Source organism: Myxocyprinus asiaticus, chromosome 14 (assembly GCF_019703515.2).
Source record: "Myxocyprinus asiaticus isolate MX2 ecotype Aquarium Trade chromosome 14, UBuf_Myxa_2, whole genome shotgun sequence".
Taxonomy (NCBI): Eukaryota; Metazoa; Chordata; class Actinopteri; order Cypriniformes; family Catostomidae; genus Myxocyprinus; species Myxocyprinus asiaticus.
In genome coordinates, this window is record NC_059357.1 from 38,955,870 (window position 1) to 38,968,418 (window position 12,549).

A 12,549-nucleotide genomic window follows, 5' to 3' on the forward strand; every position below is an offset into this window, starting at 1 on the left:
CCCACATACCCAATGCCACAAGGGCAATGAATCAAATAAATAACATGGGTAGAGGAACAAGTGATCACAGAGTTAATTGGGTATCTTTTTCCAGATCGAAGATGACAAAAATAGGATGATTTGAAAGTATTATTGCATTTGACACAATTGCCATAACGGTAATTACTATTTGGAATCGGATTAGTAATGTCTAAGTGGGGGATCCTTACTGCGAAACTGATCATGGACTAAAGCGATTAAAGCAACAATAAGAGGGGGATGCTGGAATAACTCCTTTAGATCTGGATCTGATGCTAACAAATGCCAGTGTTTTTTTTATTTATTTATTTTATACTGGATAGCATAAACTAGCAGTGAAAAACAAGTGAAAGATCTGACAAGTGCCATAAGACAAAGTACACTTACAGTGCATCCGGAAAGTATTCACAGCGCTTCAATTTTTCCACATTTTGTTATGTTACAGCCTTATTCCAAAATGGATTAAATTCATTATTTTCCTCAAAATTCTACAAACAATACCCCATAATGACAACATGAAATAAGTTTGTTTGAAATCTTTGCAAATTTATTAAAAATAAAAAACTAAAAAAAATCACATGTACAAGTATTCACAGCCTTTGCCATGACACTCAAAATTGAGCTCAGGTGCATCCTGTTTCCACTGATCATCCTTGAGATGTTTCTACAACTTGATTGGAGTCCACCTGTGGTAAATTCAGTTGATTGGACATGATTTGGAAAGGCACACACCTGTCTATTTAAGGTCCCACAGTTAACAGTGCATGTCAGAGCACAAACCAAGCCATGAAGTCCAAGGAATTGTCTGTAGACCTCTGAGACAGGATTGTATTGAGGCACAGATCTGGGGAAGGGTACAGAAAAATTTCTGCAGCATTGAAGGTCCCAGTGAGCACAGTGGCCTCCATCATCCATAAATGGAAGAAGTTTGGAACCACCAGGACTCTTCCTAGAGCTGGCCACCCGGCCAAACTGAGCGATCGGGGGAGAAGGGCATTAGTCAGGGAGGTGACCAAGAACCCGATGGTCACTCTGACAGAGCTCCAGTGTTTCTCTGTGGAGAGAGGAGAACCTTCCAGAAGAACAACCATCTCTGCAGAACTCCACCAATCAGGCCTGTATGGTAGAGTGTCCAGACGGAAGCCACTCCTCAGTAAAAGGCACATGACATCCCGCCTGGAGTTTGCCAAAAGGCACCTGAAGGACTCTCAGACCATGAGAAACAAAATTCTCTGGTCTGATGAAACAAAGATTGAACTCTTTGGCCTGAATGGCAAGCGTCATGTCTGGAGGAAACCAGGCACCGCTCATCACCTGGCCAATAGCGTCCCTACAGTGAAGCATGGTGGTGGCAGCATCATGCTGTGGGGATGTTTTTCAGCGGCAGGAACTGGGAGACTAGTTAGGATTGAGGGAAAGATGAATGCAGCAATGTACAGAGACATCCTTGATGAAAACCTGCTCCAGAGCGCTCTGGACCTCAGACTGGGGCGAAGGTTCATCTTCCAACAGGACAACGATCCTAAGCACACAGCCAAGATAACAAAGGAGTGGCTCCGGGACAACTCCGTGTATGTGCTTGAGTGGCCCAGCCAGAGCCCAGACTTGAACCCGATTGAACATCTCTGGAGAGATCTGAAAATGGCTGTGCACCGACGCTCCCCATCCAACCTGATGGAGCTTGAGAGGTCCTGCAAAGAAGAATGGGAGAAACTGCCCAAAAATAGGTGTGCCAAGCTTGTAGCATCATACTCAAAAAGACTTGAGGCTGTAATTGGTGCCAAAGGTGCTTCAACAAAGTATTGAGCAAAGGCTGTGAATACTTATGTACATGTGATTTTTTTATTTATTTATTTATTTTTTTTTTTTATATAAATTTGCAAAGATTTCAAACAAACTTCTTTCACGTTGTCATTATGGGGTATTGTTTGTAGAATTGAGGAAAATAATGAATTTAATCCATTTTGGAATAAGGCTGTAACGTAACAAAATGTGGAAAAAGTGAAGTGCTGTGAATACTTTCTGGATGCACTGTATATTCAAGCTACATCCCCTGAAAACAAGCCTTAATACTGTACTGTATATCATGCAGTTTTACTTATCAGGTGGTTCTGACTTGTTTTAAGGATGTTTAGATATTTCACTGGAAACAGGAATGCAGTGCAATGTTTTCGCTGTATTTTTGATAAATTCAGTACCTTGTTAAACACCAAGTATCAATTTCTTTCAAAAACACAAAACTCTTTGAACTGAAGGAAATAGAGGATTTTTTTTCTTTTCAATCAGGTGATTTTGCCCTCCCTCAGAAACTTGTTCATTCCTGTTTTTCTGAACTGCTGGCTGGCCAAACATGCTCTTGAGAACATGATCGTAAGAAATTAAACCTATCTTTTTCTATCTTCACGTGCTGCACCTGTCCTTTCTTATGAAACTATTGTGTCAGAGTGTATCCACTTTCAGCAAAAACTCTTATTTTCCCAACCATATCCATCTCATTTCCTCTTCTTCTCTCATTTTCCTGAATGTATCTGCTGTCTTGTGCTGCTGAAAGCTTTCTGGTTATCAGATTTGCCAGACCTCTTGCTGATTGTTTTTGTTTCCATCATTTGTATAAGCACAATGGCTCTATATTATTTAAATGTCTCACAATCTTCCCTTTTTGCCTTCTTTTATCCCCATGTTTCTCCTCCATGTTTTGTTCAGAATGACCTGCACAGAGCGATCCAGCGCACACACTCGGCCATGTTCAACCAGGTGCTCATCCTCATCAGCACTCTACTTTGCCTCATCTTCACCTGGTGAGAAAAAAATACTTTTGTGTCTTAACAAGAGACAAAGTGGAAAGTGAGATTATTGGGAAGACACACAGGCTGAATTTGAACCTGCATTACCTGCATAAGCACAAAGGAACAAGGATATCAGCCAGGCCAATAAACTGGAATAAACATGCAGTAACATTTTAAGTGGACAGGGTAAAAAATTAAATGCTAAATAAATGTAGAATATGGCCTCTTTAAATTGTACATTTTAATACCAGTATATGTACACACTGCAATTTTTTTTTTTTTTTTTTTACATTTTCATTTGACATTTTCTCGTTTTCTTGTAAAATATCATCTTTAACATGATTGAACAAGAAGAAAAATGTTAATAAAACCTGTTTTCAAAGAAAATAATTGAATTAAGTTTATTTTTCTTATCTCATTGGCATTCTTTTTTTTAAGCATAAACCTCATTAAATGTTGTTAGATATGTGCTTAAAACCAGAAGAAAAAAAAACTATTTACCAATGGAATAAGAAACTTAATTCAAGTTACACAGATGAGCCAAAACATTATGACCACTCACAGGTGAAGAGAATAATGCTGATCATCTCCTAACAAGGCCACATGTCAAGGTCTGGGTAGATTAGATGGTAAGTGAACAATCAGTTCTCGTAGTCAATGTGTTTGAATGCAGGAGAAATGGGCATGAGTAAAGACTGGAGTGACTTTGACAAGGGCCAAATCGTTATGGCCAGACGACTGGGTCAGAGCATCACTGAAACGGCAAGGCTTGTGGGGTGCTCCTGGTCAGCAGTGGAGAGCAACTACTGACAGTGGTCCAAGGAGGGACAAACCACAAACCGGCGACAGGGTGTTTTGCGCCCAAGGCTCATCGATGCGCGAGGGCAATGAAGGCTATCCCATCTGGTCCGAACTGACAGAAGGTCTACTGTGGCACAAGTCACAGAAAATTTGAATGATGGTTATGGGAGGAATGTGTCACAACACACAGCGCATCGCACCCTGCAGCGTAGCCGCAGACCGGTCAGAGTGCCTATGATGACCCCTGTCCATCATCGAAAGCGTCTACAATAGGCATGTGAGCTTCGGAACTGGACCATGGAGCAGTGGAAGAAGGTTGCCTGGTCCGATGACTCCCGTTTTCTTTTACATCACGTGGACGGCTGTGTACGTCATAATGTTTTGGCTCAGCAGTGTATATTCTTTGAAGTCTTAGAAGCTCATGCAATTGAAAAGAAAAAGTGCATTTATTTGCTTTAACCTACTGAGACCCGAACGTGACTGCTGTGTGCATTTTCAATTTCCCTTCTTGATTTTTAACTAGTAGCACCTAATATACATGCGCACACACACACACACACACAAAAAGATTCTAGAGCAAATAGTTTTCCTATAAATTGATGTCCTCATATGTGGACTGTGGGACTAAGTTGTAAAATTTTAAATAATACCAAGCTATAGAAAGTCTGTTTATTTTTTTTAATCAAATTGTTTATGTTTTTAGGAGTGTTGGTTATTCTTATGATGTTACAGACATTACATTAGAAATTATTATAATTAATTCTGATTCAAAGTAATGGCCAGCATCGTCCAATCACTGCCAACCAAGTTAAAATAAAATTATTATACATAATAAATTCTGAATCTATGTACTGATTACCATTGTCCCGTGTCTGCCAAACACGTTGAGAGGTTCTAACATCATCTGCTGCCTGAAACTGAACTTTTGATAGGAAGTTTGGATTGAATGCACTTAGCTGCATAGCAAGCTATTGGATGCTCCCTTACTTCCTATTTAGTGAATGACTTAGCCTCCAGTGTGCTGTCTGTCTGCACTGGTCTCAGAACAGTTTGAAATGCACCTTATTTTCATCCTAACTCCATATAAAGCCTCTGAAAGCAACATGATTCTCAATGTGATAATGCACAGTAAATATATGAATGCACAAATTTTTTAAATGGCATATCGGATGAAACTAGAGACTCTAATTTTTTTGACTCTAACAGGTTTCAATGTAAAAACTAAATTAAATTAAGTTTCTTACCAGATGTAGTTTTGTTGGCATTTTTCCCAAAGACAAACTTCGCTGTGATTGGCGCCATGTTGTTTTGTCACATGACTTGAAATTTTACCACTTTACTGACAGCCCAAAGTCTTCTGAACTGAGATCAGTCAGTTTAAATGAATTTAAGTAATGTGTTGCATATAGCGAAGCCAAAATACAACGTCCACACATGTGGATGCAGGGTCGCACGAGGTTAAGGATGTCTCGATATTTTTACTGGAAAACAAGATTAAAATACTAATTAAGAACATGGTTCGTGATTTGTAGTGCAGCGAATAGGAAATGACGTGACTGTATGGTTGTCTGTCTGTCAGGTAATAAGATAAGGATGATGTCTTTAAAGTGCTTATTAATTAAAGAGCAGTTTTAGTGTATGTGTATTCTTTTGTTCAGTGATGTAAATAGCAGGGAGGTGCTGAATGAGCAGGGTAGTGGGTTGTGAGTAAAACAGAAGGGAGAAAAATATATGACCTTTTCACCACTGACAGCTGCGTGTTGACTCAACCAGCCCTTTAACACTGAGCAAACACACACTGAGCACACACTCTCTCACAAACCAGCAAAACTGAAAGATAACCCACACGCAGGCACACAAACAAGGTTCACATCCTAGTGTCTTACGCGTGGCTCACCATACAGTTATAGTGTTCAGGCTTGTGTTTATCACAGCAGACTTTGTACCGTTCAATGTTTGTATAAACCCACTGGCTTGCCATACACCTGTAAATCCCTTTTAACCTGTCCACCTGAAAAGCATTGAATCTCTATTTAGTGGGCGTTCACACAAACTGCCGTTTGCAGTGACAAAGTGAATGGAAGCCATTAATTCCCTGTTAAAAATGCATCTTAAACTTTAGAGGGGTATTGAGCACTTGTCAGGTGTTCAGGCTGGGAGACTTTTTAGCACCTTGTCAAATTAGAATGACATCCTGTTTTATCTGCAATGCATGCCATATTTGATCAGATTTTCGAAAGCTATAACCAGTTGTGCAGCCCACCAATAAAGTTGGGGAATTCAGCAGTAGGAACACCAACAATACAGCAACCTGGCGACCTCCAGCTATTAAATTATGTATGTGTGAATGGGGCATTTGAACTGTTCTTAAACCTTCACTCTTTCTTATACTGTATCTGTTCCTCTGTTTAACTTATTTATTTATTTATTTTTTTCAGTATTTGTGGTATTCAGCACCTGGAGCGAGCAGGGAACAACCTTACTCTGTTTGATTCTCTGTACTTCTGTGTGGTCACCTTCTCTACGGTGGGTTTTGGTGATGTCACACCTCAGATCTGGCCCTCTCAGCTGCTTGTGGTCATCATGATCTGTGTGGCTCTTATAGTTCTGCCAATACAGGTAAATCAAACACATATGCTGACCAACTCTTTCTTATCCCCTTCTTTGTCATCATCATACTGTAATGTATTTTATTGTACATCCAATATATTATGTGCATACTGTAGGGTTCAAATTTCTACCCAAAATCAATATTTTTGTTGTTTTTTTCCCATAAAGAAAGATTTTTTGCATTGTGATGGTTTGTAACAATCACCACAAAAATCACCAAAAAAGGGTCATTTACACAAAAATTAGTTTTAAAATTAATAGCACATATAACATATTGTCTCTATCTGGGATTGTTCTCACCAGCATTATCTATTACCCAAGTGATCCGTAATCTAATGTGTGTGGAGCAGTGCCAAGTAATCCAAGCTATGCCACTGTGCAGTAAACATATATTATATACTGTATATTATATACTATAAATCACTAACCTTCAAAATCATCTTAATATAATAGATTGGCCACTATTGACTTCACACAAGCTTTCAGCATGTTCCCTGTGAATAGCTTTGGGATTTAGGTGTCAATTTAAATATCAAGTTAAATATTGTGAAATGCTGTAGAACATTTGCAGTGGATCTAGTGAATGAATGGGAATGAATGGGAGTATTTTATCTTGATTTCATCCAATTTCCTTAGCAGTGGTACCACAGTGGTCCTTCACATAATTCAAATTATTTGACGAAGGCTTTCTACTTTTATTTTCATCTGTCAGATATTTTATGCAAATATCATGTGGTTATGATGACAAAAGCACTGAGTCGAACTTTTGTGTTTGAAGCCCCTTTGAGATACAGCACAGCTGGTGCTTTTCACATTCAGACACTCAAATGCACTGACATGTTGTCTAACATACACTTTTGATGAACTTGTTCATGCGTTCAGTTCAACATATACATTCTCTTACTAACACACACAAGCCTTCATATACCTTAATTTTAAGCTAGCCCTTTGATGTTTTAAGTCAGCAACACTAAGCTCCAGATTGTAGCCAACTCACAATATACTTTCCTTTGCATGAGTTTCTGTGAGAATTAATTTCAGGATTGTAACTACAGTTGGGGAGGAGAATGATCTTGTAACTGACACACCTAGTCTGTGATTAGTTGCTTCCACAACACCACTTACCGTATATCTACCCACACAACCCACAACCACCAATATCTGTATCTGAACACACAATTTACATCACAACCAATATCCACACACAAAATCCACTACACCACCGTAATCTACACACATCATCAAAGATGATCCACAACACCACTAATATCTAATCACACAATCCATAATACCACCAATATTTACCCACACAACAGTACTAACTATAAGTCTTTAATGCACATGGACGACAAGCTTCAGTCTTGTAGTGTGCGCTTGGCATTTTACACACACACTCACCCTAACAAGTCTCTCACACACTAATGCAGCACAAGCCTCCCGTGGGGCTGAGGAGAGAATGAGATGAGAGAGGGGGTTGTCTTTCATGTGTGATTTGAGGGCTTCCCTGCCAGCTTCCTCTTTGGGAGGCTGGTGTGTCTCGGCCACACACAAAATGGCATTGGGTCCAGTGAGGCCCTCCTACTCTTTTCATCCACAAAAAACAGCTGACATTTACTACTGCCCCCCAGCTGTGAATGTGCAGGAGTGTTACAGGCAAGACCGTGTTTGTGTGTGTGTTTCAGGCCTGACAGGGGAAATCTCCAGTATAGCTTTTGGCCCACAGAGAGCCATCCCACAACACAAACTGAAAGCAGCCAGTGTATCCCATCCCTCCCTGTGCACACATTGCAATGAGTTTTTTTATTCATAGCTCTTCTATTGCAATTAAACAGTGCCAAATCTCTATTCCCAAATACCCTTTACACTGAATAGCAGACAATACCCATGGCTCTCAACAAAATGCCTCGAATCTTAGCTTAGAATCCCTTTATATACTCATCAGTGTGACTGAAGCTCTACTGTGAGACATTTACACCTGCTATTAAAGAAGCATTTGAGCTCTTTTATATAGGAAAATTATTAAAACACAGCACAGCGTACTGCCAACATCTAATCAAAAAATCCACAACATCATCAATATCTACACACATTCCAAAGCACCACCAATATCTACACACAATCCATAGCACTACCAATATCTATACACAATCCACAACACCAGCAAAAGCTACACACAATCCAATCAGTCAGTCACACATTTATTTATATGACATGTTTAAAAAAAACAATTGCTGACCAAAGTTTGACCAAATTGTTAACCACCAATATCTACACACAATCCATAGCACTACCAATATCTATACACAATTCATAACACCACCAATATCCAGCATACAATCCTCAACAGCACCAATATCTACCCACATAATCCACTACACCACCAATATGTTCACACACAATCCAAAACATCACCAATATCTATCACACAATTCACAACACCTCCAGTATCTTCCCACACAATTCATAACACCATTAGTATCTACTCTCACAATCCGCAACACCACCATTATTTACATATGATCCACATCACCACCAATATCTACACACAATCCACAACCAATATCTAAATACATAATTGGCAGCACCACCAATATCTACACATGATCCACAAAACCACCAATATCCAGCACACAATCCACAACACCACCAGTATCTACCCACAGAATCCACAACACCATCAAAATCTACCAGTACGATCCACAACACCATCAATATGTACACAAACAATCCACAACACCTCCAGTATCTACCCATACAATTCACAACACCACCAATATCTACTCTCACAATCTGCAACACCACCAATATCTACATACATCATCTACAACACCAACAATATCTAAATCCACAATCCACAACACCACCAATATCTACCCACACAATACACAACACCATCAGCAATACACACAATCCTCAACACCTTCAATATCTACATACACGATCCACGACACCATCAATATCTACAAATCATCCACAGCAACACCAATATCTACCCCAAAACAACGGACAACACCACCAATATCTACACACAGTCCACAACATTTACTGCTGAAGATCCACAACACCATCAATATGTACACACACAAACACCAGCACCACCAATATCTACACACAAACAATACAACACCACCAATATCCAGCACACAATCCACAACACCACCAGTATCTACCCACAGAATCCACAACACCATCAAAATCTACCAGTACGATCCACAACACCATCAGTATGTACACAAACAATCCACAACACCTCCAATATCTACCCACACAATTCACAACACCACCAATATCTACTCTCACAATCTGCAACACCACCAATATCTACATACATCATCTACAACACCAACAATATCTAAAGACACAATCCTCGACACCACCAGTATCTACCCACACAATACACAACACCATCAACAATACACACAATCCTCAACACCTCCAATATCTACATACATGATCCACGACACCTCCAATATCTACTCGCACAATCACAACGCCACCAGTATCAACTCACACAATCACAACGCCACCAGTATCAACTCACACAATCCACAACACCACCAATATCTACTCTCACAATCCACAACACCACCAATATCTACCCACAGAATCCACAAAACCATCAAAATCTACCGACATGATCCACAACACCATCAGTATGTACACAAACAATCTGCAACACCACCAATATCTATTCTCACTATCCACAACACCAACAATATCTACTCTCACAATCTGCAACACCACCAATATCTAGATACATCATCCACAACACCACCAATATCTACTCTCACAATCCACAACACCACCAATATCTACCCACAGAATCCACAAAACCATCAAAATCTACCGACACGATCCACAACACCATCAGTATGTACACAAACAATCTGCAACACCACCAATATCTATTCTCACTATCCACAACACCAACAATATCTACTCTCACAATCTGCAACACCACTAATATCTAGATACATCATCCACAACACCAACAATATCTAAATCCACAATCCACATCACCACCAATTTCTACCCACAGAATCCACAACACCATCAAAATCTACCGACAAGATCCACAACACCATCAGTATGTACACAAACAATCTGCAACACCACCAATATCTATTCTCACTATCCACAACACCAACAATATCTACTCTCACAATCTGCAACACCACCAATATCTAGATACATCATCCACAACACCAACAATATCTAAATCCACAATCCACATCACCACCAATTTCTACCCACACAATACACAACACCATCAGCAATACACACAATCCTCAACACCTTCAATATCTACATACACGATCCACGACACCATCAATATCTACAAATCATCCACAACAACACCAATATCTACCCCAAAACAACGGACAACACCACCGATATCTACACACAATCCACAACATTTACTGCTGAATATCCACAACACCATCAATATGTACACACAATCCACAACACCACCAATATCTACCCTAAAACCATCCACAGCACTATCAGTATGTACATACACAATCCACAACACCATAATATCTACCACACAATCTACAGCACCATCAAAATCTACCCATATGATCCACAGAACCACCAGTATATACCCACAATCAACAGCACCACTATAATCTACACACAAAATCCACACCACCAATATCCACACAAGCAAAACAATAATACCAATCTATACACACAATTTACAACAGCAATATTTTCACACACAGCACTAATATCTATAAACCCAATATCCTAGACAAATTTACATCATCGAATATCCAGGTTTGCTCTAACCACAGTACACATTTATTTGAATTAGTGTGTACTCAAAAATAGCTTGCATGCAGACCCTAATTTTACAAAGCTCTTTCTGAAAACCCTGCAGAAGACATACATAGCCTTACTCACTGCAATTTCTCTTAGTTTGAGCAGTTGGTTTTCTTGTGGATGGAGCGACAGAAGTCTGGAGGGAACTACAGCCGTTACCGTGCCCAGACTGAGAAGCACGTGGTGTTGTGTGTCAGCTGCCTGAAGATAGACCTACTCATGGACTTCCTCAATGAGTTCTTTGCACACCCCAGACTGCAGGTTAGTGAGCGTGTGCACATTCGTGCATGCATATGTACACTAGCAAACATGCACATATAAATGTGTGCACATTCATGCTAATTTGAGATCAGACAGCCCGCTATATGCTGCGTAATTCTTTTCAGGAATGCTGGAAGCTGAGGTTCTTGTACTGGGATTAACAGAACATCAATTTAATTTACTAAATCTAATTAAGTGTGAATGATCTTCTGGGGTTTCAGTAGGGGTAAAATTAAAAATTTTAATAATCACAATTTTATAAGATTTTTAAATAATGTAAAATGAAATGTAAATAATTCTGCTTATTAAAAAGCATATGAAAAATAAAAGCATTACAGAGACAGATAGCAACAGAGAAAGAAGCTATTTTAAAAAGCTGAAAAAACAGTTTTCAGCTAATGACCCTGCATCAGTGTGGAGAGGCCTGAAAGACTTTACCAACTATAAGACACCATCCCCCAACACTGTAGGGAATCAACAACTGGCTAATGACCTAAATGTGTTTTACTGTCGATTTGAAACACAACCCAAACCCGCTCCGACCTTCACAGCACACAAAAATTTACACCTCCTGCCACCACCCTCCTCAACTCTCCTGTTACTCAACATGCATTTAAAATCTATGAAGATTATGTGTGCCAGGTCTTCCAGAAACAGAAGACAAGAAAAGCACAGGGCTCAGGTAGTGTTTCACCCACTTGTCTAAAATCCTGTGCTGACCAGCTGGCCCCATCTTCACACAGATTTTCAACAGCTGGAGTAGTGTGAAGTTCCCTGCTGCTTCAAACGCTCCACAATCATCCCTGTCCCAAAGAAACCCAAGATCAAAGGACCTAATGACTACAGACCCATCGCTCTGACGTCTGTGGTCATGAAGTCATTTGAGAGACTGGTGTTGGCCCACCTGAAAGGCATCACTGAATCCTTTCTGGATCCCATTCATTTTGCTTATAGAGCAAACAGGTCTGTGGATGATGCTGTCAATATGGGACTGCATTACATACTTCAACATCTAGACAGACCAGGGACTTATGCAAGGATACTATTTGTTGACTTCAGTTTGGCTTTTAACACCATCAACCCCGCTCTCCTATGGACTAAATTAACCCAGCTCTCTGTTCCCGGCTCTATCTGTCAGTGAATCACCAGTTTACTGACAGACAGACAGCAGCTAGTGAGAATGGGGAAATTCACCTCCAGCACATATACAATCAGCACTAGTGCCCCCCAGGGATGTGTGCTCTTC

At 39.9% G+C, this 12,549-nt stretch overlaps 1 protein-coding gene across 1 annotated transcript in view; it reads left to right on the forward strand.

Moving 5' to 3' along the window:
* The window catches only part of LOC127452257 (potassium channel subfamily T member 2-like), a 164,359-nt gene that overhangs the window by 83,296 nt on the left and 68,514 nt on the right, over positions 1-12,549 (forward strand). Inside the window, exons 7-10 of the mRNA XM_051717602.1 lie at positions 2,305-2,388; positions 2,722-2,816; positions 6,044-6,224; positions 11,139-11,303. Of these exons, the coding sequence (XP_051573562.1) occupies positions 2,305-2,388; positions 2,722-2,816; positions 6,044-6,224; positions 11,139-11,303 (525 nt within the window). The remainder of the gene's footprint in view (positions 1-2,304; positions 2,389-2,721; positions 2,817-6,043; positions 6,225-11,138; positions 11,304-12,549) is intronic.